The sequence below is a fragment of the Corythoichthys intestinalis genome, chromosome 22 (genome assembly GCF_030265065.1).
Source record: "Corythoichthys intestinalis isolate RoL2023-P3 chromosome 22, ASM3026506v1, whole genome shotgun sequence".
NCBI lineage: Eukaryota > Metazoa > Chordata > Actinopteri > Syngnathiformes > Syngnathidae > Corythoichthys > Corythoichthys intestinalis.
The window spans coordinates 17,651,583-17,679,139 of record NC_080416.1 but is presented as its reverse complement, the minus strand read 5'-3'; the positions used below and the strand labels follow the sequence as shown (position 1 = coordinate 17,679,139).

The window sequence follows — 27,557 nt, the reverse complement described above, 5'->3', positions numbered from 1 at the left end:
AACTCCAGCGTGTTTAGTGTGTCTAGCGGTGGTTTAAAAAAAAAAAAAAAAATTCTCTCTGGCAACTGTCTGTGTTGAGAAAGAGTGTGTGTATAATGTAAACATGATACGAGTCATACACACATGCTTTTTATGGAAAAGAATTCACTATTTTTGTTCTGATGGTAATGTTGAGCTGTGGTTGTGGGTTTAGGCTCACCTAAATGACTGCATTTATTTTAATTTCGAATATTTAAAAAAAAAAAATTTTTAACTTAACATTATACATGTGCCAATTTGCTAATGTTTTGGAAAATAAAAAATACAGCTCAATGGATTTAAAAAAAAAAAAAATTTATCCAGATATCTCAAAATAAGACATTTTAGAGCTGTAATTGCAGTACCATGATACCGTGAAACCGTGATATTTTGGCATAAGGTTATCATACCGTCAGAATATCATGCTGGCACATGCCTAGTCGCTTCTTGTGTAGCTTCAATCGCAACTTAATACCGGTACATTTCAGATTTAAATATTGGTAAATTCCCGTGTAAGGTGTGATTTACTCGTGTCTTGGGTTTCGGAGATGTCCTGGGAATTACCCGGGTTGGACACTTTCAGACTTGTTGTTGTTCCCGTGTTGGCGACTCGACACTCTAGGTGCGGGAAGGGCGCGGGGCGAGATTTAATAACCCGGAGATTACGTCATTTTTGGTTGGCATCGGCAACAAAATAAACCACACATTTTCAAAGATGGATGATGGACTCCCTCTTCCTCAACTCTAAGCTCCATTAGCAATTTAATTTTGTTATGTTTCCACATAGACCACCATCAGTTGACAAGACAGCTCTCACAAACATTTCGCCATGCCTTCCCGTTGGGGGCCGACACAGGCAGAGCATTTGGCTTTCACTGTGATAAGCACAAACACACGCTGCTTTCAAACGCCGGATTTAGGTGGAAAAAGGACGAATGTTTTACTGCATACAAGCTGGCAGGAGTGTCTCAAGAGTGTTTTGGTTGAGGATTAGGTAATTATTTTATAAAATAGACCCATGCATGCACTTTGAAACATTGTTAAAAAATGCATGGAAAAAATAGCATAACTTTAGCTCAAAATATTTTCGTAAAATGAATGATAACTGCCTGTTTTCTTTTTTTGCTTTTAACCAAGAATCTTGATTGTTTTATGTTCATTTTTATAGAAACTCAGGGGCGTACACAGTAATTTACAAGAATTTTCAACTTAAAAAGCTCTTTGTTTTGTGATGGCCGCCATGTTGAATTTACATTCCGGCGTAATTTTACCTCGAAATAGTTACGTCAAATGAATAACTGCCCGTTTTTTTTTTTTGTTTTGTTTTTTTGCTTTGAACCAAGAATCTAGACTGTTTCATTTTCATATCTATAGAAATTGCGGGAAGCACGCATTTATTTCCAAGAACTTTCGACTTAAAAAGCTTGAATCCATACACAGTAGCATATGTTTATATTCAAATGATCAGCTAATTTTCGCTCAATTGCCCGTTTTTTGACAAAAAAGTAGTAATTTAGACATTTCTGCATCCATACAAAAAGAAAAAAAATCGCCTTTTAACAGTTTTATTTTGTGTAACATTTCAATGTAAAAATGATGAGGGCCCAATAGCCGGCAGGATGTGTCTCCGTGCTGAGGCAATAGTAACATCAGAATCCAACCTAAATAAGTTGTGATTCTATATAAAAAAATGCCAATTTTGCGTTTTTGATGAGTAAAGATGATTTTGCACGGTTTCCTCAAGTATTAAGTTAATGATGTGAAAATTGAGTGATTTATTAGCTATTGAAAACTTGCACTAAATGATAAAAAAAATACTTTGGGCAAAAACTTATGTGATATGCTAAATCTTGTTATTGAGCCTGAAAATATAGGTGATTATCTCTGCATTTGGTAGTATTTGTGCATCTAGCGTAAAATTTGAGAATTTTAGAGCCATTTTAAGTTTTGTTATACCTTTATAAAAAAAATTATCAGGATTTTTTTTGGGGAACGACTTTGAATTTTTGGATGTTGCTGCTCATGGAGACTCATATATGCCTAAAGGAGGTGCTTGTTTTAGTTTTAGGTTGCTAGCGACTTTGGTGTTGAAAATATTTGAATTTTAAGTTTTGGAAAATAGGCCCCCTACGGATCGGCCCCAACTCCCGTCAACTGATAGTGATAGTTTTCAGTTTTTGGACTATTTCCAGTGTGTCATGCTGATAATTGCGATGTTTGTTTACTATTTTTCGTCTTACTGCGAAGAAAGAGGAAATGACGATCGGCTCGCTACAATATTCACGCCTTTGTGCTGTGACCCAGGAATTAAACGGCTTCTTAAACAAATGCCAGGTCCCGGTTAAGTCCCAGACATTATACTAGGACGCGACCCAGTTTATTTCCATGTCACCTCTGTGTCAGTCGACCCGGGAAATTGCTTTCAAACGTAAGGGTTACCCGTTTAAGTCCCAGGATTTGAATGGAGTTCAGCGTATGTCTGAAAGGGGCTTAAGTCTCTTCAGATTCCAGATTTTTTTTTTTTTTTAGAACAAGTAACGCCACATAATTAAATCATCAACCTAATGTACTTTAGATGAAGTTTTACTTTGAGCTCAGTTGTACACTAATCCATTTAATATGCTCCTCCGAGTAGGAGTGGATTTGACCGATTACACCCGAACACAAGTGACACATTAATATGGACACACTGTACACAAGTCCTTGCAGCGTGAAATTTAAAATCTTCTTCTATTCATTTTAATTTGCCCCTTAGAATCTCTCCATGCATACTAATTCGTTTGTTCATTTACTAAATATTCCATGATTTGTAGTGATACAACTAATACAATTGCCCCAAACACTGGAGAAAAAAATATCTTCAATTCCTCCTCCTCCCAAGCTGACTTTTCCTCCCTTTATCCCTCCAATTAACTCTACTAATCTCCCCACTCCACGCCACTATTTCTGCATGTCACACTGCAGAAGTAAGACGATGGAGGGGTCTGACTTAGCCGCCTCCTTGAACTCCTCCAGGGAGATTTCGTCATTGTGGTCCTTGTCCATCTTGGAGAAGATCTTGTCGACGCGCTGCTGCGGGGTCAGACCATCCTCGTTCATGCGCATCATTATCACTGTGCCTACCATCTTGTAAATAGCCTACAAAAGACAATTCCACATGAAGGAGAACCTTCTAAATTCCCAGAGAACAACATAGATATCCTCCTCAAGACCCACCTCAATGATCTCCAGCATTTCCACGCGTGTGATCTTGCCATCACCATCCAGGTCATACATGTTGAATGCCCAGTTGAGCTTCTGCTCAAAGCTCCCCCTGGAGGTGATGGATAAGGCGCAAATGAACTCCCTAAAGTCGATGGTCCCGTCGCCATTCTTGTCGAATGTCCGGAAAGCGTGTTGGGCAAACTTTGAAGCGTCACCGTACGGAAAAAACTAAAAATGAAATGAAATGTAATACATGTGAGAACATTAGTCATGAAAATTGCTAAAAACTCATGTAATTTCTCGATAACCATGTAGATTTGCTCAATAAATAAATCTTTAAGAGAGCAGCGGTTTATGAATGACAATGCATTGTTTTTTGCTCCAGTTGCTCAAACTGTTGATGAGTCACAGTAAACTAACAAGCTATGAATCTTCTCGCAGTGACCTCAATATTTATAGAAACAAAGTACAAATTCACCTCGAGGCAATGCTTTACTATTCAGTGTAATAGCTTTTTATATACTGAAAAAAAAAAAAAAAAGATCTGAATTGGTGGCCACTCTGACCTTGACATAGAGCTGCTGAAACTCCTCCAGGTTAAGGATGCCTGAGGGGCAGTCCTTGAGGAAGCCTTTGTACCACTGTTTGAGCTCAGCCTCGTTAAATTCTGTATTCTTGGTCAAGTCGTCCAAGACCTCCGGAGCAAGCTTACTGTTGTGTTTCCCCATGATGCCTCGCCTCTCTAGAGGGTGATAACAGAGATAGAGGGAGAAGGCAATGGAGTCAACATGGGTGATAAAAGTGCATTGTTACATATCATAACATTACTTTTTTATCTTAAAGGGAACGTCGAACTTAAAAGTGAGTACACGCAACCAAGTATATCTTTTCATGGGACAACACTTGCCACGTTTACATGGAGCCAAATATTCCAACTACAATCGGAATATTTGTTCAAACCGAATCAATGTGTTCCATATAAACACCTCATTCGGAATGAACAGGCCCAAACCGAATGGAATTTCATTCCGATTCACAGGGGTGGAATATTCCTTTTCCCAAACCGATTAGAAGTAAAATTATATCATGTAAACAGGGAAGCGGAATGGTGTCTGGTTGCGTTCTTTCTGCGCATGCTCCGTACTGACGTGGTGACGTCACTTGGTGACGTAAGTAACGTCACTTGCAACATGGCTTCCAAGCACACGCACAGCGCACCCACACAACTTTTTAAATGAACGGCGTATAATTCTGAAGTTTTGTTTCCACTCGAAAAGTGAAAACAGCAGCTGATCTGACGATCGATCTCCATGTTTTGCAACGTGACGCTTTGTTTTGATTAATCTGCGCATGTCAGACGGCAGTTGTCAAACGTCCTTTCGGAATAAAGGCAGTCACATGTAAACGCTGGATCGGAATAGATGAAGTGACATGTAAACAGCTGATGTGAAATTTCCATTCGGAATGATTTGAATCGGTATGAATAAAAGTCAGCCTGTAAACGTGGCTACTGACAAAATGACACTTTGACACAATATAAAGTAGTCTGTGTGCAGCTTATATAATAGAGTTAATTCATTTTCCCCTCAAAATAAAACAAAATTTTGCCATTAATATCTAAACCCCTGGCAACAAAAGGGAGTACACCCCTATGAAAAAACGTACATCTCTAAATGTCCAAATTGAGTACTGCTTGTCATTTTCCCTCCAAAGTGTCATGTGACTCATTACTAGGGTTGAGAATCTCTGGCATGAAGCCGATTCAATATATATGTAGATACACAGGTTACGATTCGATTAAAAAAACGATACATTTTTAAGGCCGAGCGATTCGATGCGATTCGATACAGTGTAAGAACGATACGGTTCGATAGAGTAAAAACGATATGATAGTAAATATTTGTTGTGTGTGTTTGTACAGTATTTTAAACATATAAAAAGACCACATTTCTAATATAGCAAAATTAAAACGACTAAATTTCATACCAATGTTTTATTTTTTTATGAAAAAAAAAAAAGGCTTACTATATGACCGTCATTTTGTTGGATGGGATTGATAATGAAATAAAACTCCAGTGACAGACAACAATAAAGTGCAGTAATTCAATTACTGTATTTCCTGGTGTTTTTAACACAAGAGGTAACTAATTTAAGTGCAAACTTTCAATGTAAACATCTTACAAACAAAAAATATTAATTGTATGCAGCATCGCTAGAAAAAAAAAAAACAATTAAACCTGCTAGTGTTATCATAAATAAATAATAAATTATGCTTTACGACTGGTATAATTGGGGGAATAAAAACATGGCATTTTAGGCAGACAGGTCAATAATTACTTTAACCTAATACACAGCAAATTCATTCACTTATGCCTGTGCTTCTTCATTTTTTATTCCTCATCACTGTCCATATCTTTTTTGAAGGGCAGATTTTTCTTGAAGATCAATTAATCCGCATGTTCATGTTTAAGTAGACTGCGTTTCGTGGAGACAATATGCCGCCCTTTCCACCATTGTAGTGGGTTATTTTTCAGGGTTAAAAACTCACGATCTCCGTACCGCTCCACACTTCACACAAGCTCTGTCCCATGCGAACAGATCTGGCTGCCTTCATCACTTCAAAGTCCGAATTTTGTTTTCATCGGTGCGTTGACAATCAATCGCTGCACGTCGCTGGCGTCGGTGATCACACTGTCCATTGTTTTAGCATGTTGCTTCGTTGCCACTACTAGTTTCGTTTTGGGCTGTGAAGAAAATGCTATGGAGTGTGCGTTGCAGTGGTTTCGTTAGCTCTCGCGTTGTTATGACACGCCCGTGACGATCGGGTAATGACGGCGACTAGTAGCTGTTCTGGCGAAATGCATGGGAAGTTAAGGCAACCACGACTGTGAGTAGTGCTTGTCCATATTATATCATGCGTGCGGTCTCGATCTAAGTGCGCTGTGCGGTGAATGACACAAGCGCAGCATGTGAAGAAAAGCTAAATTATTATCATATTACGCAATGTATTGAACTAGGCATTAGAAGCCGACTCTTGTGCTCGCGACAGCTGAATTCTACCTCTACTATCGGTTCATTGAGCATTTAATGGCTAATTACTGTCGAATGGTAACTTTACTATCGATACATCTGTATCTTTCACCTGTAAAACCGGATATCCGGTCGTATCGGTTTATCGTTCTCAAGCTTACTCATTACAGGAGTGCCGTCAGCATTGCTGCAGAGATTGAAGAAGTGGGGGGGTCAGCCTGTTGGTGCTCAGACCATACGCCACACTCTACATCAAATTGGTGTGCATGGCTGTCACCCCAGGAGGAAGCCTCTTCTGAAGACGGTACACAAGAAAGCCCGCCCATCTCATCAGACCATAGGACATGGTTCCAGTAATCCGTGTGCTTTGTTGACATGTCCTCAGCAAACTGTTTGCAGACTTTCTTGTGTACAGTCTTCAGAAGTGGTCATTTTGTGGGTCAAAAGTGTCATTTTGTCAGTGTTGTCCCATGAAAAGATATATTTAAATATCAGCAAAAATGCGAGGAGTGTACTCACTTTTGTGATACACGGTAGGTTCTAATAAGCCACAATTGTTCTGCTTTACTAAAATATATCATTGGAAACACATAAAATATTGCCGTTGATTTAAAAATCAATAATCAGTGCTTAATTTGTAAATCATAAGGTGCCGGAGTGCAAAGTACATATGAGAGCGCAGGGATGGCGGGACGGGCACAGGTCCCGGAACATACGCAGAAAATGGTGCTGAAAACAAAACGCAAATGCCCACTTGCTATGCTGTGGGAGTTTTTTTCTTTTCTTTTCTTCTTGTATTGAACCATTTTCCTTTTTTTGAAAAAAGACAGTAAATGCAACTGTCTTTTTGGCATATTGAAATACTTTTTGATCCTGGCTGCTTGCTCCCCAGATGCCGCAAATTTCGAAAGTTTTTGTTTTTTTTGTTTGTTTTTTTTTTTTTTTTTTTTTAAAGTCGGGCGTGATTCGTTGGTCCAGATTTTCAGTGCATCAACAAATCTTAGACTTTTTATAAGGAACATGCAATTCTTGGGATATGTTCTGTAAATAAATTTTTGCATATTATTATTCTATTTTATACTATAATGACCGTAACTAAGTGTAATATTCTGATATAATGTTTTCCAAGGCACCCTGAAGTGCATGCAACGTTACTGTTGTTTTGGTCACGTGATGCGGGAGTAAGGTAGAGAGGCACAACCTACTGAGAGCCACAAGTTGTGTTCGTGCTGTTAGCGCCGTGTGTTAATAAAGAAACAAAGTTGTTAACAAAAAGCTGAAAACACGACACTATGCATGGTCCCTTTAAGAGACGCTGGGACTGGAGAGCTGTGAGTAGTAGGAAGCGAGGGGGAGATGGGCGAGAAGCAAAAGTTTGCGGTCGAATGTGGTGATAGTCCACTGTTATTTTGTTTGTTTTCTCTGTTGCCACAATAAAGTGGTGAAAGCCATCAACGATTCCTCTCCTTCTTTCCCCCCATTTGGGGCTATTACAATACATTTTTTAAAAAACAAATTAACCCGTCTATAACATTGAGTACATGTTTTGACCCAAGGAGGGCGCCGTGTATAATGTGTGCAATGGACACAAGGAGTGATGACGTTGTTTGTCAATGTCACTAGACGAACACTACCGAGTTAATGCAATTCCTTCTACGCGCCGAAATGTCTAACACATGCGCACATCGGTGAAAAGCGGCGAGTACTATTTGTGTTTTTATTGAGTCTTTGATTACCTTTTCATTACGCCAAAATGTGTTTTCCTCTCCTACTTTTAAGCATTGTGTTTTCTTGATTGTTGATCTGTTGACCACGTTAGTCGAGTAGCATATTTAAACCACCCTTATTTGATATGACTACGTTAAGTATTTTCTTAAGGCATCTTTAGTATGCTCTGTCTGCGTGCATCTAAACAAAACAAACAAAGTGGACGGTAGTACTTTGGGTGTCAAATTTGCCTCTTGTAATATGTTTTGCTAGTGTAGCACATTTTGGCAGAACACTTTTATTTTTCCCTACGCTTGTTTCGTCTCATCCTGTCTTTCCTGTTCATTTTGCCTTTGCTGCTCGTTTTGTGAAATATCGACAGTGCTGTCATGTTCTTTAATGTTCCTCTCGGATTCAAATTGAAAGGGTTGAACAAATGACATGTCATACTCTGGAAGCCCGGGAGCGTAACCATGTGACGTCACCGCCCTCCGACGTCAACAACAATAGCAACCTACTAGTTAAACTAATTGTACCAATTGTATAAAAACGAAAACCTCAAGAGGGTTTTCAGTATCAAATTATTTTAACTCATAATACTGTTTATCTTTTAAGAACTATAAATCTTTATATCCATGGATCCTTTCAGTCTGTACTGCAGTTGAAGCAAAAGTACACACATTTTGTATTCAACTTAATCTTTTTTCACTAGACCTCCCTCGACAAGATGACAGGGTTTAAATCCAAAACCCACAGCTAATTAATGAACAAACTTAAAGGCAGTAGAAATCAAAAGATAAAAGCGGCCCAACTGATGAATTGTCGTGCCTGGGCATGACCTCTAGCAAATTCATTAGCTTTATGATGCTGGAAAAAAAAGGTGGAAGAAGTTGATTTATTGGAAAAAGCCAATTGTGTCATTGTGACTGAGGATCAATGGACTTTGGTAAGCAATACAAATTACTTCGGTGTGAGTGCACTGTGCACACATTATTGACGTCACAGAATTGCAATGTTCAGTTTCCAATTTTTTTCCTGGAATGCACTGCACTACAATAAAAAAACTCATTAACTTTTTCACTGCCAAAGACTGCAACAGACTTCCAATACCTTTTGACTAAGAGGGATGTCAGTGATCATTTATAGTAAGTTCTCCCATCTAAAATAGATTGGAGGTCTATCGCTGCCAATAGCAGTGAATGAATGAATACAGTATTTACTAAAGATGTCCCGATCGATCGGGTCCGATCACATCATTTTCAAAGTATCTGAATCTGCAAAAAAATATCGGACATGCCTTTTTTTAATATAAATATATATATATATATTTTAATTATTTTCTAATTGTATTTAACGTTACAGACAAAATGTCTTACACTCATCCAGAGTCTTTAGTTTTGGCTTAAAGTAGGGCTATCAAATTTACCGCGTTAACGGCGGTAATTATTATTATTATTTTTTTTAATCACGTTAAAATATTTAATGCATGCGTTGCACGACCCACTCACGGATTGTTGCGTTCAATCTATAATGGCACCGATTTTACCTATTTATAGAGCTAAAACTAGCGTAAAATGAATAGAGTGAATTTTGGCAGTCTTTAGAGCCTTTTTTGAATTGGCTTAAGCCTTTAAATCCCTCTCTCAACATTTAGAAATATCGTGGGAAAGCAATGTGGGGAAGAAAGGTAGTAGTTGATCTTTTTCTTAACACCCTATTTTATTTCCCGACACAAAGAAGATATATTAATTGGTGCCAATACGCACAGTCATGGTTGCACTTCCCATCATGCATTTGGGCATGGCTACAGTATCATTTACTGAAAGCTCAACAAATACACTAGATGGCAATATTTAGTCACAATATACAAAGTAACATTTATCCTTTAAGAATTACAAGTCTTTCTATCAGTGGATCCCTCTCACAGAAAGAATGTTAATAATGTAAATGCCATCTTGAGGATTTATTGTCATAATAAACAAATACAGTACTTATGTACTGTATGTTGAATGTATTTATTCGTCCGAGTTTTATTCTATTTTTTTTTTCTGAATGCATTGCCAAAATGTATATGATCAGTAAAAATTATCGGGAATGATTGGAATTTAATCGGGAGCAAAAAAAAAAAAAAGCAATCGGATCGGGAAATATCGGGATCGGCAGATACTCAAACTAAGATGATCGGATCGGGAGCAAAAAAACATGATTGGAACAACCCTAGTATTTACTATATTGTGGTGGTTCATACTGCATATACAGTGAGGAGCAGAAGTATTTGTACCCCTTGTGATTTTGCAAGTTTAGACACTTAGAAAACAGAGGTCTGATATTTCAATCATCGATGCATTTCCACTTATAGATACATCTATAAAAAAATCTGGAACTCACATCATATGATTTTTCAATAATTTATTTGTTATTTACTAGGGTTCATGAGTATTTGTACCCCTTACAAAATCAGTGCTGATATTTAGTGCAGAAGCCTTTGTTTGCAATTACAGAGGTCAGACGCTTTCTGAAGTTCTTCACCTGGATTTTTGCCCATTCTTCCACATAAATCTTCTCTAGATCTGTCAGTTTTCGGGGCTGTCATTGAGAAACGTGAAGTTTCAGCGCCATTCAAAGATTTTCTACTGGAGTTAAGTCTGGAAACTGGCTAAGCCACTCCAGAACCTTGATATGCTTTTTACGCAGCCACTCCTTGGTCAGCTTGGCTGTGTGCTTCAGATCATTGTTATGTTGGAAGATCCAGCCACAACTCATCTTCAAGTCTCTGACTGAGGGAAGGAAGTTGTGGCTCAAAATCTGACACATTTCCCCATTCATCCTGTGCTTTATACAGTACAGTCATCCTGTCCCATTTGCCGAAAAGCCTGCCCCAAAGCATGAGGTTTTCACCCCCATACTTCACAGTGGGGATGGTGTTCTTGGGATTGTACTCATCCTTCTTTTTCACAGCAAGTTTGGACACAAAAATGTTCTACTTTGGTCTCATCTGACCACATGACTTTCTCCCATGACACCTCTGCATCATTCAGATGGTCCCTGGCAAACTTTAGATGGGCCTTCACATGTACCGTATTTTTCGGACTATACGTCGCACCTGAGTGTAAGTCGCACCAACCAAAAAATGCGCATGAAAAGCAAAAAAAACCATATACCTCTATAAGTTTCACCGGAGTATAAGTCGCATTTTTTGGGGAAATTTATTTGATAAAATCCAGCAACAAGAACAGACATGTCATCTTGAAAGGCAATTTAAAATACAACAGAGAACAACAGGCTGAATAGGTGTACGGTATGCTAACATCACATGACACTAGAAGTTAGATCGGGCCTAAAAAAATCCAGCCCAACCCGACCGGCCTGCGGGTATTAAAGCCCGACGCGGCCCGAGTCCAATCAGTTTACTTGATTTACTTACCCGAGCCCAAAAATAAACCAAATTTTATGTTTTATTTGTAGGCACGAGCCCGAAAAAAAACTTAAAATTAAAAATTTAGTTTTATTTGTGAGGACTCAGGAGAAGGAGGAAATGCGGGGATGCGATGCGTGGTTGCGTTTTGTGTGATCAAGTTTGTGACTATGTCGGTGCATATATGTATGCATAATGATAACAAATTAAAGCATGTCTTTGGAAACGAATTTTCCCAGTTAAACAAGACTGTAAGAAGGATATTAGATAAACATTTATATCTTTTATATTTGTGTTTCTGTTCTAACAGGCGGATAGTGGATTTGACATTTATTTTAATCTCCTCGAGTTGGCAGAAAAACTCATTTACTCCCAAAAACGTATAAGTACGTTCTATTTTTAATTGTTTCAGTGTCCCAAAGACGTATTTATGTCTTTTACGTTTTTTTTTCACAAGAGACATCTCTGGGTTCTGATTCAACTTAGCTTTAAAGCACAATGCTGTAAATCCATTTTAAAGCAATAAAACTGGCCACTGAGGGCAGTTGCGCATTTGGCAAGACCCGCGATTCAATGGAATGAACGGCCGGGGCGCACGGCCGGGGCGCAGGCGGAAGACGACCGAATGGACGTCCAGGATGCCTGGTGGCGGATGACCGAGCAGAACAACCGGGACCACCAGTGCAGCGGACGATGCCGTTGAGTCTGTGATGCTCGTCGAGCAGAGCCTGCGCCGCCGTGCTCGGCCGCGCGCATCCCCCGCACCCTCCAATGTCCCGCATGGAAACGCGCACGGCCAAACCAGTTCCCCCCCAGGAACACAAGTTCCCCAGGCGAACTCTGCCACGAGGCAGTGGTAACCACGAAAGAAAGACAAAAAAAAATCCATCTTTATGAGACAGGTGGCGATGAGGGAAAAGTTTACCCGAGCTGTTGCGGCCACAACAGCGTCATCTCTCAGTTAGTTATGTGTAAATAAATTGTTACTTTGCTATCAAATCTATTTGTCTTGTTGCTTATGTTGTAAAAGGAAAACATTATTCAGATGTTTGGGATGTAACTAAAGCAAAAAATAGCTGTGTTAAAGTCAAAGTTATGTTTGAAATGTATGCTTTCACAAAAAGCTCAATTTCTGTTTTTTCATCAGAAATTGGAAAATTGCTCAAACTAAGCTATTTTCTAATGCTGATTTCTAAAGAATGGAAAAAGATATGTACTAACTTTTTTCCTGCTGAAAGAAGAGAGTCTTATCTTTCTTTTGGTGGGTTCCATGTTTATATAGCAATAGAACAGATTTTTCTGTGGGCCTTGCAAAATCAGTCAAAATCCAGTAAAACGGCCGGGAGCGAAGGGGGTTGCACCGGTGAAAATGGCTGGGAGTGAATGATTTAAATAGTCTACATATTTTCATGATAATTATAAATGCATTTACACAATGAAATAACGTTGGAAAAGTTCGTTAAATATATTTCTCCAGACCACAGCGCCACATTCGTTTACATTCAGCGAAGCCGACACAGGTTTCTGTATAGCATCTTCAACAATCAATATGAATCCTTTCCATACCCCACTCCTACCGCAGTTGTTTGCTTTTCAATTCCCGTCTTTTAGTTTTTTTTTTTTTTTTTTTTTTTTTACACCTAGCTGCTTCATATCGAAAAGGAAATACCAGGATGTTCGCGGAGGGTGCCAGGAGAGGAAGACTGAAAAGAGACCGGGGCCGAGGCGTTCACGTGTGCAGGCATGCACAGCGCCTTCTCGGTTTCATCCAAATTATTTATTTTGTTTAACATCCATACATCGTTTTAGTATAAATTTGTGAATATATATATATTTTTTTTTAAAAAGCAAGAGAGAAGTAGGCCCAGCCCAACCGTAAATAATCACACATAAGTCGCTCCAGAGTATTAGACGCACCCTCTGCCAAACTATGAAAAATATGGTACTGGCTTCAACAGGGGAACCTTCTGAGCAATGCATGATTTTAAACCAATGTGGCGTAGTGTTCTACTGACAGTTGCCTTTGAAATTGTGCGTCCAGCTCTCTTCAGGTCATTGACCAGCTCCTGCTGTGTAGTTCTAGGCTGATTCCTCACTTTTCTCATCATGAGTGATTCCCCACAAGGAGAGATTTTACATGGAGCCCCAGTCCTAGGTAGATTATCAGTCATGTTCAGCCTTTTCCATTTTCTAACAATTGCTGCAATTGTTGATTTATTCTCACCAAGCTGCTTTCCAATTGTCCCATAGCCTTTTCCAGCTTTGTGGAGTTTAACAATTTTTTTCTCTGGTGTCTTTTGAAAGCTCTCTGGTCTTGCCTATGGTGGCAGTTGGATTATGACTGACTGTGGGGTGTACAGGTGACAATTATGAGCTCAAACAGGTGGTTACTCACGGGGTAAAGGTAGACTTTTTTTTAAGGTAGACTGACAACTCTTTAAGTGTCATAATTATTGCTGAATATCAAGGGTACAAATACTTATGAACCCTAGTAAATTATAGGGCTGCAGCTATCGAATATTTTAGTAGTGGATTAATCGATGGACTAGTTAGTTCGAATAATCGAGGCATCGGATAAGGAACATGTAAAATTAAAATACCTGAGCTGAGCCTCAAACGGTATAATAAATAAATAAATAAACCGAGGACCTATGTTCAACAAAAGAACAATTGGCTAACTTACATAGAAAAAGTCCGCTAGCTTGCAGTAAATGCTAGTTTGTTTTTTTTACAATGCTCTTAACAAATGGTTGAGACATATTCCCACAAAAAACGGCTAAATTTACCTATAAACCAAATTATGAATACATTAAAAAACATGAGCTCAAACAAAAACCTAGCTTACGTTGGTCTTAACAGGGAGCAGTTGGATTCAGCCACGTCAAAAGAGGCAGACCAGAGGGCAATGTATCCACCCTAATCAATAAAACTCAATGCAAACACCTTCAAAATAAACCATTACAACGCCACTTAAATTTTGTTGCTTCGAGTATTCGTAATTAAATTTGAATATTTTCTAATCGAATACTCGAGTTAATCGATTAATCGTTGTAGCACTACTAAATTTCAAATAAATTATATAAAAAGTCATACAATGTAATTCCTTGATATTTTTTAAATTATATCTCTATGAGTTGAAATGCATTTATGATTGAAATTTAAGACCTCTACCTATTTTGTAAGGGGGTGAACTTGCAAAATCTCAAGGGTGCAAATACCCCCTCACTGTACAATATACAAGTAGTCCCCGGGTTACGACATACCCTACTTACGTGATTTCGATTTTATGACACCGGAGTCTAATCCGCTATTTTGTCTCCAGTGTTTTTTTTTGTTTTGTTTCTTTCTTTTTTCCTAATAATGTTGACTGTTGAAACTGATTCGATTTCATTTTTATTTTAGTTTCATTCTGTAAGTGATGATGTCATGAGCATCTGAATAAAGTCGGTAAAACACACGGACGTCTCACATTGTTATTTCGGAGCTTAGCTCGCTGTCTAGCTAGGACATAGCTCCAGCGTCTTGGCGAGGACAGTACAATTACGTATAATATGTTTTTGGATAGTTATTTGGAGGTTTTTAGGGGTGTTTAATTCCGACTTAGGCGGAAATTCGGGTTACGTCTTCAGCGTAGGAACGGACCTCGTCTGTAGTGGATATAAAAAGCCTTCTGGCTCATTTTTCATTTAACTGAAATATACTGCTTGTGAATTCATTTTTTCAGTCATTGCCTCATCCAATTTCCTAAAATCGTATAAAAGACCTAAGACTCATTGGTCGACACACCACATTGACATTCCATATGTGCAAATGCTCTCAACTCCCTGTTCAAGAGAAACGTTGTGGTTGACTTGCTCAAACTGTATGGTTTCAACACTGCACATTCATTAGACCAAAAAGTCAATCTCAAAAACGGCCTTTAACTCACATGTCTAAGAATTCTTGTACACATAAAATGGCCCATTAACCTCCCGTGGACCACTGCGGTCCCTTCATGACGGCATCTATGAGTCACATTCCGCATCTGACAGCTTTTTTTGCACTTCCACACCAGGACACAGCGAGCGGCCACAAATCCTTCCCCTCTAAAACTGCTCATCCAGGAGCTTTGTGGCGAAAATATGACCAATGAGTCATGCGGAGAAAGAGAGCGAGAGAAGGGGGGGCAATCAACCCTCTCCGCAAACTGCAGCATGATTTTTGGATACTGCGGTAGGAGTCACAGTGCGAGGGCCATGAGGTTTATAAGGAGAGCGAAGGCTTCCAATATATGAGAATCCACCCGGCCTTTAACTGGCTTTGAAAATAACAGTGTTGAGCTTGTCACAGCAAGACAGGAAAAGAAAAGAAAACCTTGAGAAAACCTCCAGCCCGAGCAAACAAATAAGATTCATTACTGTTTGTTTCTCTAGCATCATTCGAATGCGTTTACGCCACCAACTGAGACAGATGGGATTCCTTCCTTGGTTAGGTTGCAGATGCGGCTCATAATAGTTTCCTCAGCATCACGTTGAGAAGCTCCATTAGCCAGGCAAGGCGAAACCCGTCAAAAAGCAATCCCCTTTGAGGGAATCAAAATGAATGCCACTCATGACATTCAATGCAAATTATTCTTAGGAAGGTTTTGCATCCCTGCTAGAATTTTAAAGCGGTCAAAATGGTCTGTGTTTGGCCATTTGAGACGACGTCAGTGTCTACGTATCTTCAATCTTTGCTTTGTCACCGAGCAATTTTTATATTTACAGTGGGGCAAATAAGTATTTAGTCAACCACCAATTGTGCAAGTTCTCTTACTTGAAAAGATTAGAGAGGCCTGTAATTGTCAACATTGGTAAACCTCAACCATGAGAGACAGAATGTGGGGGAAAAAAACAGAAAACTCATCTGTATAAAAGACACCTGTCCACAATCTCAGTCAGTCACACTCCAAACTCCACTATGGCCAAGACCAAAGAGCTGTCGAAGGACACCAGACACAAAATTGTAGACCTGCACCAGGCTGGGAAGACTGAATCTGCAATAGGTAAAACGCTTGGTGTAAAGAAATCAACTGTGGGAGCAATTATTAGAAAATGGAAGACATACAAGACCACCGATAATCTCCCTCGATCTGGGGCTCCATGCAAGATCTCACCCAGTGGCGTCAAAATGATAACAAGAACGGGTAGCAAAAATCCCAGAACCACACGGGGGGACCTAGTGAATGACCTACAGAGAGCTGGGACCACAGTAACAAAGTAACACAATGCGCCGCCAGGGACTCAAATCCTGCACTGTCAGACGTGTCCCCCTGCTCAAGCCAGTACACGTCCAGGCCCATCTGTGGTTTGCTAGAGAGCATTTGGATGATCCAGAAGAGGACTGGGAGAATGTGTTATGGTTAGATGAAACCAAAATAGAACTGTTTGGTAGAAACACAGGTTCTCGTGTTTGGAGGAGAAAGAATACTGAATTGCATCCGAAGAACACCATACCCACTGTGAAGCATGGGGGTGGAAACATCATGCTTTGGGGCTGTTTTTCTGCAAAGGGACCAGGATGACTGATATGTGTAAAGGAAAGAATGAACAGGGCCATGTATCGAGAGATTTTAGGTGAAAATCTCCTTCCATCAGCAAGGGCATTGAAGATGAGACGTGGCTGTCTCTTTCAGCATGACAATGATCCCAAACACACAGCCAGGGCAACAAAGGATGACTTCGCAAGAAGTATTTCAAGGTCCTGGAGTTGCCTAGCCAGTCTCCAGATCTCAACCCCATAGAAAATCTGTGGAGGGATCATCCAAATGCTCTCTAGCGAACCGCAGACGGGCCTGGACGTGTACTTTCTTCAGCAGGGGGACATGTCTGGCAGTGCAGGATTTGAGTCCCTGGCGGCGCATTGTTACTTATAGTAGCCTTTGTAACTGTGGTCCCAGCTCTCTGTAGGTCATTCACTAGGTCCCCCCGTGTGGTTCTGGGATTTTTGCTCCCTGTTCTTGTTATCATTTTGACACCACGGGGTGAAGGGTTAGGTGAAAGTCCGTGTTGCCAAATGTCAGCCCCAAAACATCACTGCTCTAGAGGAGATCTACATGGAGGAATGGGCCAAAATACCAGCAACAGTGTGTGAAAAACTTGTGAAGAGTTACAGAAAACGTTTGGCCTCCGTTATTGCCAACAAAGTATTGAGATGAACTTTTGGTATTGACCAAATACTTATTTTCCACCATGATTTGCAAATAACTTCTTTAAAAATCAAACAATGTGATTTTCAGTTTTTTTTTTTTTTTTTCTCCACATTGTCTCTCGTGGTTGAGGTTTACCCATGTTGACAATTACAGGCCTCTCTAATATTTTCAAGTGGGAGAACTTGCACAATTAGTGGTTGACTAAATACTTATTTGCCCCACTGCAATTGATTACATTTAATTGTCAGAATTAAATTCCAAGAAAAACTGCCAGTGACAGTGCTCGTCAAATACAATTCAACTTCGTCGTCAATGGTAGCCAATGAGTTAACATATATTAGTAGTGTGGCTCAAGCTTCCAGTTTGTCCGCATACCATAAAAGGGAGTTCAGTTGGTGTGGCAACAGACTGTCGCTGTGCAGGGTGACGTCTTTGATGAAGTTAATAACATAATCATGTCAGAAATGAGTCTACACATTCTGGCAATTTTCTTGTGTGGAGAATTTCCACATAATGAAGGACAATAATGGACACACATTTTATGCAAGCACAATCAGGGCTTCCACTTAAGGGTCACTTCAATAAATACTCATGTTCTGTATTTTTTTTTTTTTTAAATGGTAAATACTTTTACTTTCTATGGACATTATTATTATTATTATTTTTTTTTTTTTTTTACAAAAGATACTATTTACAGTACATTTTCACTGATGGTAAACGTTTGTTTTAGTTTTAAAGTACATTTCAGTCTCCATTCCTTACATTTTTGAAGAAGTTACAGTGGTATTAAAAAATACCTGAACCTTTTGGAATTTCTTTTCTGCATAAAATTACCACCAAATGTGATCTGATCTTTGTCAAAACCACACAGATGAAAATACAGTGTCTGCTTTAACTAAAACCACCCATTTATAGGTTTTTATATTCCTATAAGGATGGCATGAAAACAATGACAAATGGGGGAAAAATAAGTGAACCCTCTGCCTAAGGAGACTTAAAGAGCAATTGAAACCAATTTTTACCAAAAATTTCAGATGTGTGCCCAGTCACTGATGAGTGGTTTAAAGCTGCCCTGCCCACTATAAAATACACACCAGGTAAGAAATGTCTTGATGAGAAGCATTGTCTGATGTGCATCACGGCTCAGTCAAAAGAGCTGTCTGAAGACCTGCGATCAAGGATTGCTGATTTCTATAAAGCTAGGAAAGAAAAAAAAAAAAACATCTCTAAAAGTCTGGATGTTCATCAATCAACAGTCAGAGAAGCTGTCTACAAATGGAGAGACTTTGGCACTGTTGCTTCTCTCCCAAGGAGTGGCCGTCCACCAAAGATGACGCCAAGAATACTCAGAGAGGTAAAAAAAGAATCCTAGAGTGTCTGCTAAAGACTTATAGAAATCACTGGCACAGTCCAATATTTCTGCGCACACATCAACTATATGTAAAACTATGGCCAAGAATGGTGTTCATGGGAGGACTCCACGGAGGAAGCCACTGCTGTCACCAAAAAAAACCCATTGTTGCTCATTTAATGTTCGCAAAAAGGCACTTGGACACTCCATAGAAGTTTTGCCAAAATATTTTGTTGACTGATGAAACCAAAGTGGAATTGTTTGGGAGTAACATGCAACGTCATGTGTGGAGGAAAAATGAAACAGCTCACCAACATCAACACCTCATCCCCACCGTGAAGCATGGTGGAGGGAGCATCATGATTTGAGGCTGTTTTGCTACCTCAGGGCCTGGACTTGCAATCATTAATGGAAGAATGAATTCAAAAGTTTATCAGGATGTTTTGCAGGAAACCCTGAGGCCGTCTGTTACAGTTTAAGCTAAAAAGAGGATGGATGCTGCAACAAGACAATGATCCAAAACACAGATGTAAATTAACTTCAGAATGGTTTCAAAAGAACAAAATACACATTCTGGAGTGGCCAAGTCAAAGTCCAGACTTGAACCCCATTGAGATGCCGTGACATGACCTAAAGACAGTGATTCATTCCAGACATCTCGGGAATCTAACTAAACAACAGCAGTTTTGTAGAGAAGAATGGGCCAAGATTAGTTCTGATCGATATGCCAGACTAATCTCCAGCTACAGGAAGCGTCTGGTTGAAGTTATTGCTGTCACACAAAATATTAAATGTGGTGATTCACTTATTCAGCCCCCCCTTCTGTCATTGTTTGCAGACTATCCTCATTAAAATATGAAAACCTATAAATGATTGGGTGGTTTTAGTTAAAGCAGAAAGTTTTTTTTTCATCTGTGTGATTTTGACAAAGATCAGCTCACATTTGATGGGGATTTTATGCAGAAATGTGAGAAATTCCAAAAGGTTCAGATACTTTTTCATACCACTGTACAACGGTACCTTTATCTAAAATCGACTGAACGGCTCCCATCTTTAAAAAAAAAAAAAAAAAAAAAAAAACTTAAAAACTTTATTCTGAGGTTATATCGCCCAGTCCTGTGTTGAGCATCTTGGCACTGCAAGAAGAGATGACTGGACAAAGATGACTCAATGTGGATTCCCACCTCCGACGGAGAAGACGAATGCGGGGGAGAGACAGCTTGTGAACAGATGACAAAGATAGACGGCAGGCAGGCAGACGCGAGGCATCCGGCAGTAATTTATAGCAACAAGCATTGGACAAGACAGACATGCATCTTATTGGCTAACTAAGGCGTGCTCACCCTCTCATTGCTGCTGTCGGACTGATAGTAAACATAAATCACGACTGCAGAAATGTGCAAGACCAATCGTGTGCCATCTCATGCCAGAGTTAACTTCAGATAGATTTTGGGGAATTTTTTGGGGTCAAACTCTTGTTACACTGATGAAACAAGTGGTGCATCTCTGATAATTAATGAGACTTGTTTAATTCAACATCAATTCTAGCAGGCTTCCTGTCTACTATGCACCTAGCAAAACTAACTTTTTAGAACTTGGAGTACAGGTCAGATTGCATATTCGGTTATCATGAATTCTACTATATCCAGATTTTAAAATGGAATCTCGGATTTAAAGACTTTTAGGCTCCAATAGGCCACAATTGTTCTGTTTTACCAAAACATGTTATTAGAAACACATAAAATATTGCCATTGATTTGAGAATCTATAATATTTAGTACATGTTTTGACCTCCGGAGGGCGCCATGTTTTATAAATGCTCGAGGTGATGATGTAGATTGTCACTGTCACTCCACGAATATCACCGGGTTACTGGAATTCCTTGTATGCGGCGAGACGTCCAACACATGGGGTCATCGGTTAAAAGCGGCGAGTACTTATTATTTGTGTTTTTATTAGGTCTTTTATTACCTTTTTATTGCCTCAAAATACTTTTTGCATGTGTTTCCCTCTTATACTTTTAAGCATTGTGTTTTCTTGTGGTAGCTTTAAAGCAGATTGTTGATCTTTTGACCACATTACTCACGTAGCATATTTAATTTAATCATTACTTTAAGTATTTTCTTAAGGCATCTTTAGTATGTTCTGTCTGTATGCATCCGAACAAAAACAAAGGGCACGTTAGTACTTTGGGCGTCAAATTCGCCTTTTGTAGACATTTTGCCAGTGTAGCACATTTTGACAGAACAACGGTTTTTGTACTCTAGTCACATTTCATCCCGTCTTTCCTGTTCATTTTGCCTTTGCTGATCATTTTGTGAAACATCGACAGTGCTGTCATGCTCATTAATGTTCCTCTCTGGTTTGAATTGAAAGATTTGAACACATGTCATGTTTATGTCGCTACAGTCATACTCTGGAAGCCCGGCAGCGTAACCATGAGACATCACCGCCCTGCGACGTCAACAACAATGGCGACCTAGTAGTTTACAAATTTTACAAATTGTATAAAAACAAAAACATCAAGAGGGATTTTTTAGGGCTGTCAAATGATTAAAATTTACAATCGCGTTAATCACAGCTTAAAAACTAATTAATCGTAATTAATGGCAATTCAAACCATCTATAAAATATGCCATACTTTTCTGTAAATTATTGATAGAATGGAAAGATAAGACACAAGACAGATATATACATTCAACATACTGTACATAAGTACTGTATGTTTATTATAACAATAAATCAACAGGATGGCATTAACATTAACATTCTGTTAAAGCGATCCATGGATAGAAAGAGTTGTAGTTCTTAAAAGATAAATGTTAGTACAAGTCATAGAAATTTTATATTAAAACTCCTTTTAATGTTTTCGTTTTAATAAAATTTGAAAAATTTTCAATCAAAAAATTAGCTCGCCATTGTTGATGTCAATAATTACACAATCCTCATAAAATCAACCCATAAAATCAGTCGCACCCAAGCGCCAGCAGAAGGCGACAGAACACCAAAAAACACAACAAGTGGATATGACACTGTGCTGTCATTTTAATCTGTTTAAGCTGGGCATGTGTGTTAATTGTGTCAAATATTTTAACGTGATTAATTTAAAAAAAAAATTACCGCCCGTTAACACGATAATTTTGACAGCCCTAATTTTAATATCAAATTACTTTAACTCATAATAATGTTTATCTTTTAAGAAGTACAAGTCTTTCTAGCCGATGATCCCTTTAAGAAACTCACCGTATTTGTTGTTTTAGAGTACTATCACATTTATTGTTTCATTTTATCCTGTGGCAAGAAATCAAAGCGACACAATGAACCTATTGGGTGCCACTGACAATGATTGACGTTCTGTCCATTTGAACTGAGAAGACTCAACAAGCGAGTTCTCATAATCAGAATCAATTGATTGCTTTGCACATCCCTAGTCTTAACTAGCGTTGTGGTGGAATTTTAAATAGTACTGCCTCAAATATGTTCGACTTGTGTAAAAACAAACAAAATGATATTATGCTCATATTAGGATACTTTTTTTTCAAGCGAGAAGAAGCAAATGAGGTCAGAAGGCGCTGTGCCTACACTATCATTATTATGACAATCAGGCGCTCACTGAAAGCTGCCAAGCGTCCCTGTGACTGAGAATGAGTTGGGTTGAGCTAAGCAAATATATATATACTGTATATCAATACATGTATGTCTATGTATATTTCTACAGTATGTGTATATATATATTTCTGTGTGTCTATGTGTGTGTTGGCAGTAACCTTTGTACAAGTGGAAAAAGTACAATGGACTGACAGAAGGACAATCAATGGGATACCAGTCAAATACCAGACCAAGCCATGATCAGCTACAATTGTGTCAGTGTGTATGTGTGTGTGTTTTTGTGATAAAGCCCCTCTCTAAGTGAATGGATGGTCTTAAGGGCAGCTCAGCAGTGTGTTGCCTTGACAACACATTGTTGCCAGCAAAAAGCAGTCAAGCAAGAAATGATGGATTATCCGATCGAGAGAGACCCATTCCCAATTGGGCCTGCTCCAGTTGACTTTCGGGCCGTCCGGCTTTTTTTTTTTTCTTTAATCAAACGTCACAATCGCTGGTGGTTCACACAATGCCCCGATTTGATAGGTATTTTCAGAACAATGCCAAAACTGAAGTGTGCATCTGTTTTTTCCTAATCAAACCTGCGGACTCCAGATTTGGCTTTGACTCCAACCTATGTCGCTAATGGAACATGAGGCAAATATAGTACAGACACCAGAATTGTTTTGCACTGATTAGTGCCACGTTTATTGATGTAGCCCGACAATCATTGCAGCTACTATCATGCTGGTGTCACTGCGCTCCTCGTTACTTGACAGGAAAACAACAGCAGCGAATACGCTTGAGTCTAATCAATGTGTTGGCACGTAAATGAAAACAAGACAGGGGAATTAGTTCTATTGGTCTCCTGAATTGATTTGTTTATTTTAGTTGTCCATTGTGACCGCATATGCTTAAAATAACATTTAATTTCTGCAATTACAAATGCTTTGGTAGTAATATCTTCATTTTTTTTTGCTTGCAATGAAAAAAAACAATGGTGGAAAAAAATTAAATCATTTATCATTTTACACAAAACTCCAAAAATGGGTTGGACGAAAGTATTGGCAACCTTTTCAAAAATCATCTGATGCTTCTCTAATTTGTGTAATTAACAGCACCTCTTACTGATCTGTGGCAATAACTAAATCACACTTGCAGCCAGTTAAAATGGATTAAAGTTGACTCAACCTCTTTCCTGTGTCCTTGTGTGTACAACATTGAGCTTGGAGAAAAGAGAAAAGACCAAAAAAACTGTTTGAGGACTAGAGAAGCAAAATTGTGAGGAAGCATGGGCAATCTCAAGGCTCTATGTGTAAAGCCCATGGCACTGTGGCTAACCTCCGTAGATGTGGACGGAAAAGAAAAATTGACGAGAGATTTGAACAAAAGATTATGCGGATGGTGGATATAGAACCTCGACTAACATCCAAACAAATTCAAGCTGTCCTGCAGTCCGAAGGTACAACCGTGTCAACCCGTACTATCCGTTGGCGTCTGAATGAAAAAGGACTCAATGGTAGGATACCCAGAAAGACCCCACTTCTGACACAGACACATAAAAAAAGCCAGGCTGGATTTTGCCAAAACTTACCTGAAAAAGCCAAAAACTTTTTGGAATAATGTTCTCTGGTTAGATGAGACAAAAGTAAACATTTTTGGGAAAAGGCATCAACATATTTTACAGGAAAAAAATAACACTGTCCCCACAGTCAAACATGGCATAGGTTTCCTGATGTTTTGGGGTTGCTTTGCTACCTCTGGCACTGGACTGCTTGACCGTATGCATGGCATTTTGAAGTCTGAGGACTACCAACAAATTTTGCAGCATAATGTAGGGCACACTGTGAGAAAGCTGGGTCTCCCTCAGAGGTCATGGGTCTTCCAGCAGGACAATGACCCAAACATACTTCAAAAAGCACTAGAAAATGGTTTGAGAGAAAGCAATGGAGACTTCTAAAGTTGCCAGCAATAAGTCCAGACCTGAATCCCGTAGAACACCAGTGGAGAGATCTGAAAATGGCAGTTTGGAGAAGGCACCCTCCAAATCTCTGAGACCTGGTGCAGTTGGCCAAAGAAGAATGGTCTAAAATTCCAACAGGGCATTGTAAAAATCTCATTGATGGATACCGGAAGCGGTTCTTCAGTTATTTCATCTGAAGGTTGTGCTACCACGTAATAGGCTGAGGGTGCCAATACTTTTGTCCAGCCTATTTTTGGAGTTTTGTGTAAAATGACAATGATTTATTTTTTTCCCTTTCTCTTTTGTGTTTTTTCATTGCAAGCAAAATAAATGAAGATATTACCGTATTGTTCCGAATATAAGATGGTGTTTTTTTTGCATTGAAATAACACTGAAAAAGAGGGGGTCGTCTTATATTCGAGGTCTAAACATTATACCCATTCAAGATAAACGTTATTTTGTGTTAAAATAATTTGTAAATACCAAGACCAACATAAGCTAATATGTTTTTTATGCATTCGCAATTTAGTTTATCGGTATATTTAGATGTTTTTGTGGGAAAATGTGTTTGAACTATCTGTTAAAGAGATCCACGGATAGAAAGACTTGAAGTTCTTAAAATATAAACGTTATTATGAGTTAAAATAATTTGTAAATACCAAGACCAACATAATCTGTTTTTTATGCATTCACAATTTATAGTTATACTGTATTGGCCCGAATATAAGACGGTGTTTTTTTGCATTGAAGTAACACTGAAAAAGAGGGGATCGTCTTATATTCGCGGTGTAGACATTATACCCATTCACGACGCTAGATGGCGCCAGATCTCATTGAAGCGATGTTCTGTCATGAGAGATCTCAGCTACTCTTTTTAGTTTAACCAGTTTGCAGTATTTTATTGCAATGTTTTTCCTTATTCAGATTTGTTTCAAGACTACAGTTACAGTTAGACTTCACTTTGATGGTTAATGCAGTTATTGCAATTTTGTTTTTGTTTTTATCACAATAGATTGGTTCATTTACGAATGTGATTGCACTTTAGTTTACATATTTAAATGTTCAGATATTAAGATTTTAATGAGGCAAAATAACATGCTTTTTCTCTCAAATATATTATCATTTGTTTCGGATGTACTGTAAATATTTTCTGTATAAAAATTAATTTGGTGTTCAAAAAGTCTTTTTTTCAAACTTGAGTCTTGAAAAAGAGGGGGTGGTCTTATAATCAGGGCCGTCTGATATTCGGGCCAATACGGTACTACCAAAGCATTTGTAATTGCAACCATTTTCTGGGAGAAATTGAGCATTATCTGACAGAATTGCAGGAGTGCCATTAGTTTTGGCCGGCAGTGTACAATGCTACAAATATAATGAACAGCAAATGTACAGTCAAAAAACTGAAACTTACATACATTCCATAAAATAACACGTGTTGGTTTTTGTCACTGTGTGACATGTGCATCGATGTGCGCTTTCACACACACAAATGCACGCCTTATTCCCGTGTGTTTTCCTGTCTAATAAAGAAGGGGACACCAAGCAAGCAGGTGTCGCCACAAATATTAACACAAAGACAGAAGTGTTGCACGTGATGCCAAGGTTGACATGTCGTCGCATAATTTGCTGCATTAAAAATAAATAAATAAAAAAGGGAATTATAGGCAACATTCTGCTCTGTGCAAATGTATTTCACTCTATAGAATATGGATCAATAAGTCTTTCCGTTGTGGTGGAAATAGCTGTCGTCATGTGTCAGCTGCAGCGTCTTTCCACTGCCTGTTGTCAATAATGGGGAATTACAGTCATCAATGCTTTAGAAGATTACCTACGCCATGTATGACAAACACCTGCTTCCAAATTTATGCATTGTGCATTATGATGCAGATTGGGCGCAGTGATGTCGACTCAAGGGAATGAAGTGAAAGGTGAAGCCACAAATTTTATCAAATGGTATTGCTACATTTTTTAACATTATTGCATTTGTGCTTTTTCAGCCATTTATTTAAGCTTCAATATGCTCCATGTAAAACTACTGCGGTAGCATTGATGGCAGTCAACGTCACTGGTGAGTTAAATTTGCTACATTTCTTCCAGTACACACCAGTGCTGCCTGACATGTTGCACAACATGGAACTACTTTGTACATTATAGTCGTACAATTCAATATATGCCTTTATGTTGTGCTGTAAAAAACAAACTACAATCAATCAGTGATGTACCTCTCAATATATGACTCAGTATATACTTCAATTGTAAATTCTGAAAGATACTAATTGTGCTACACCAAAATCAAACACTGTATTACGAGTTTATAAAGCCACTTAACCAATTAAAGACTTCATCTTGAAGTATGTCGACTTTTTGGTGATGCGGACCATAATGCGCACTCTGTGCCCATGATCCAGTTAGCATGAACTAATCACCCAATCAATGAGCAGCATACAAACAAACCCAGTTAAGACACACGTCGATGATGAACAGCTGCGTTGAAGGCCACCAGTTATGTGCTCACATGAATACAGTATGAACACATGATGTACATTGAAATCTCATCTGCATGAATGTAAAGTCTTATTTTCAAAACTGTTTTTTTTTTTTTTTGTGCATGTGACAAAAAGCTCAGCTTGTTTTGTATAGAGCTACATGAAGGGCACACCGTCATCTACAGCATGGCTGCATGTTCCAATCAATGCAGAGGCAGAAACAGTGCGCAGCGTAGCCACTATTACACCTCAACATCCAATATTTATGTTTTACTCCCCGAAGTGTCCTTGAGCTATCCCCAGTTTCCATCTGTTCAGTTTAGTGAGCCTTATTGTGAATTATTTGGTACATCCTAGCAGACAGAGTAAAGAGATCACTTCCTCTGGAGAGCATCACCTTGAATAACAAACACCCATTGAGTTGAACCCCCACTTCTTGCCAGCTATTTTTTTACTCACCTGCTGATGACCGGGGGAATAAATATGCTCCTCGTCGTTATGAGGCAAGTGTGTTCCCGTGCTCTCCGTGTAGTTTTTAGGTACCAAACACCTACTTCCTGATGTGAAACTGTGAAACTGAGGGGAATGTTAACTCACCTCTTTGAGTGAGGAAAAAAGATGATGAATGA

At 38.9% G+C, this 27,557-nt stretch overlaps 1 protein-coding gene across 1 annotated transcript; it reads right to left on the bottom strand.

The window, feature by feature from the left end:
- Positions 1–246: 246 nt before the first annotated feature.
- On the bottom strand, positions 247–27,557 carry LOC130910519 (hippocalcin-like protein 4). The gene is made up of 4 exons (XM_057827902.1): positions 27,388–27,557; positions 3,789–3,964; positions 3,235–3,450; positions 247–3,156 (listed from the first exon to the last, which is right to left on the bottom strand). The coding sequence occupies exons 2-4, from the start codon at positions 3,948–3,950 to the stop codon at positions 2,959–2,961; spliced, it is 576 nt and encodes a 191-aa protein (XP_057683885.1). The 5' UTR covers positions 3,951–3,964; positions 27,388–27,557; the 3' UTR covers positions 247–2,958.

Bases quoted from the DNA above. Each gene is read 5' to 3' on its own strand.
- LOC130910519 (XM_057827902.1), bottom strand. From the start codon at position 3,950: ATGGGGAAACACAACAGTAAGCTTGCTCCGGAGGTCTTGGACGACTTG. The intron at 3,451-3,788 runs GTCAGAGTGGCC...TTTCATTTTTAG, and splicing joins TTCAGCAGCTCTATGTCAAG to TTTTTTCCGTACGGTGACGC. The intron at 3,157-3,234 runs GTGGGTCTTGAG...TGTCTTTTGTAG, and splicing joins AAATGCTGGAGATCATTGAG to GCTATTTACAAGATGGTAGG.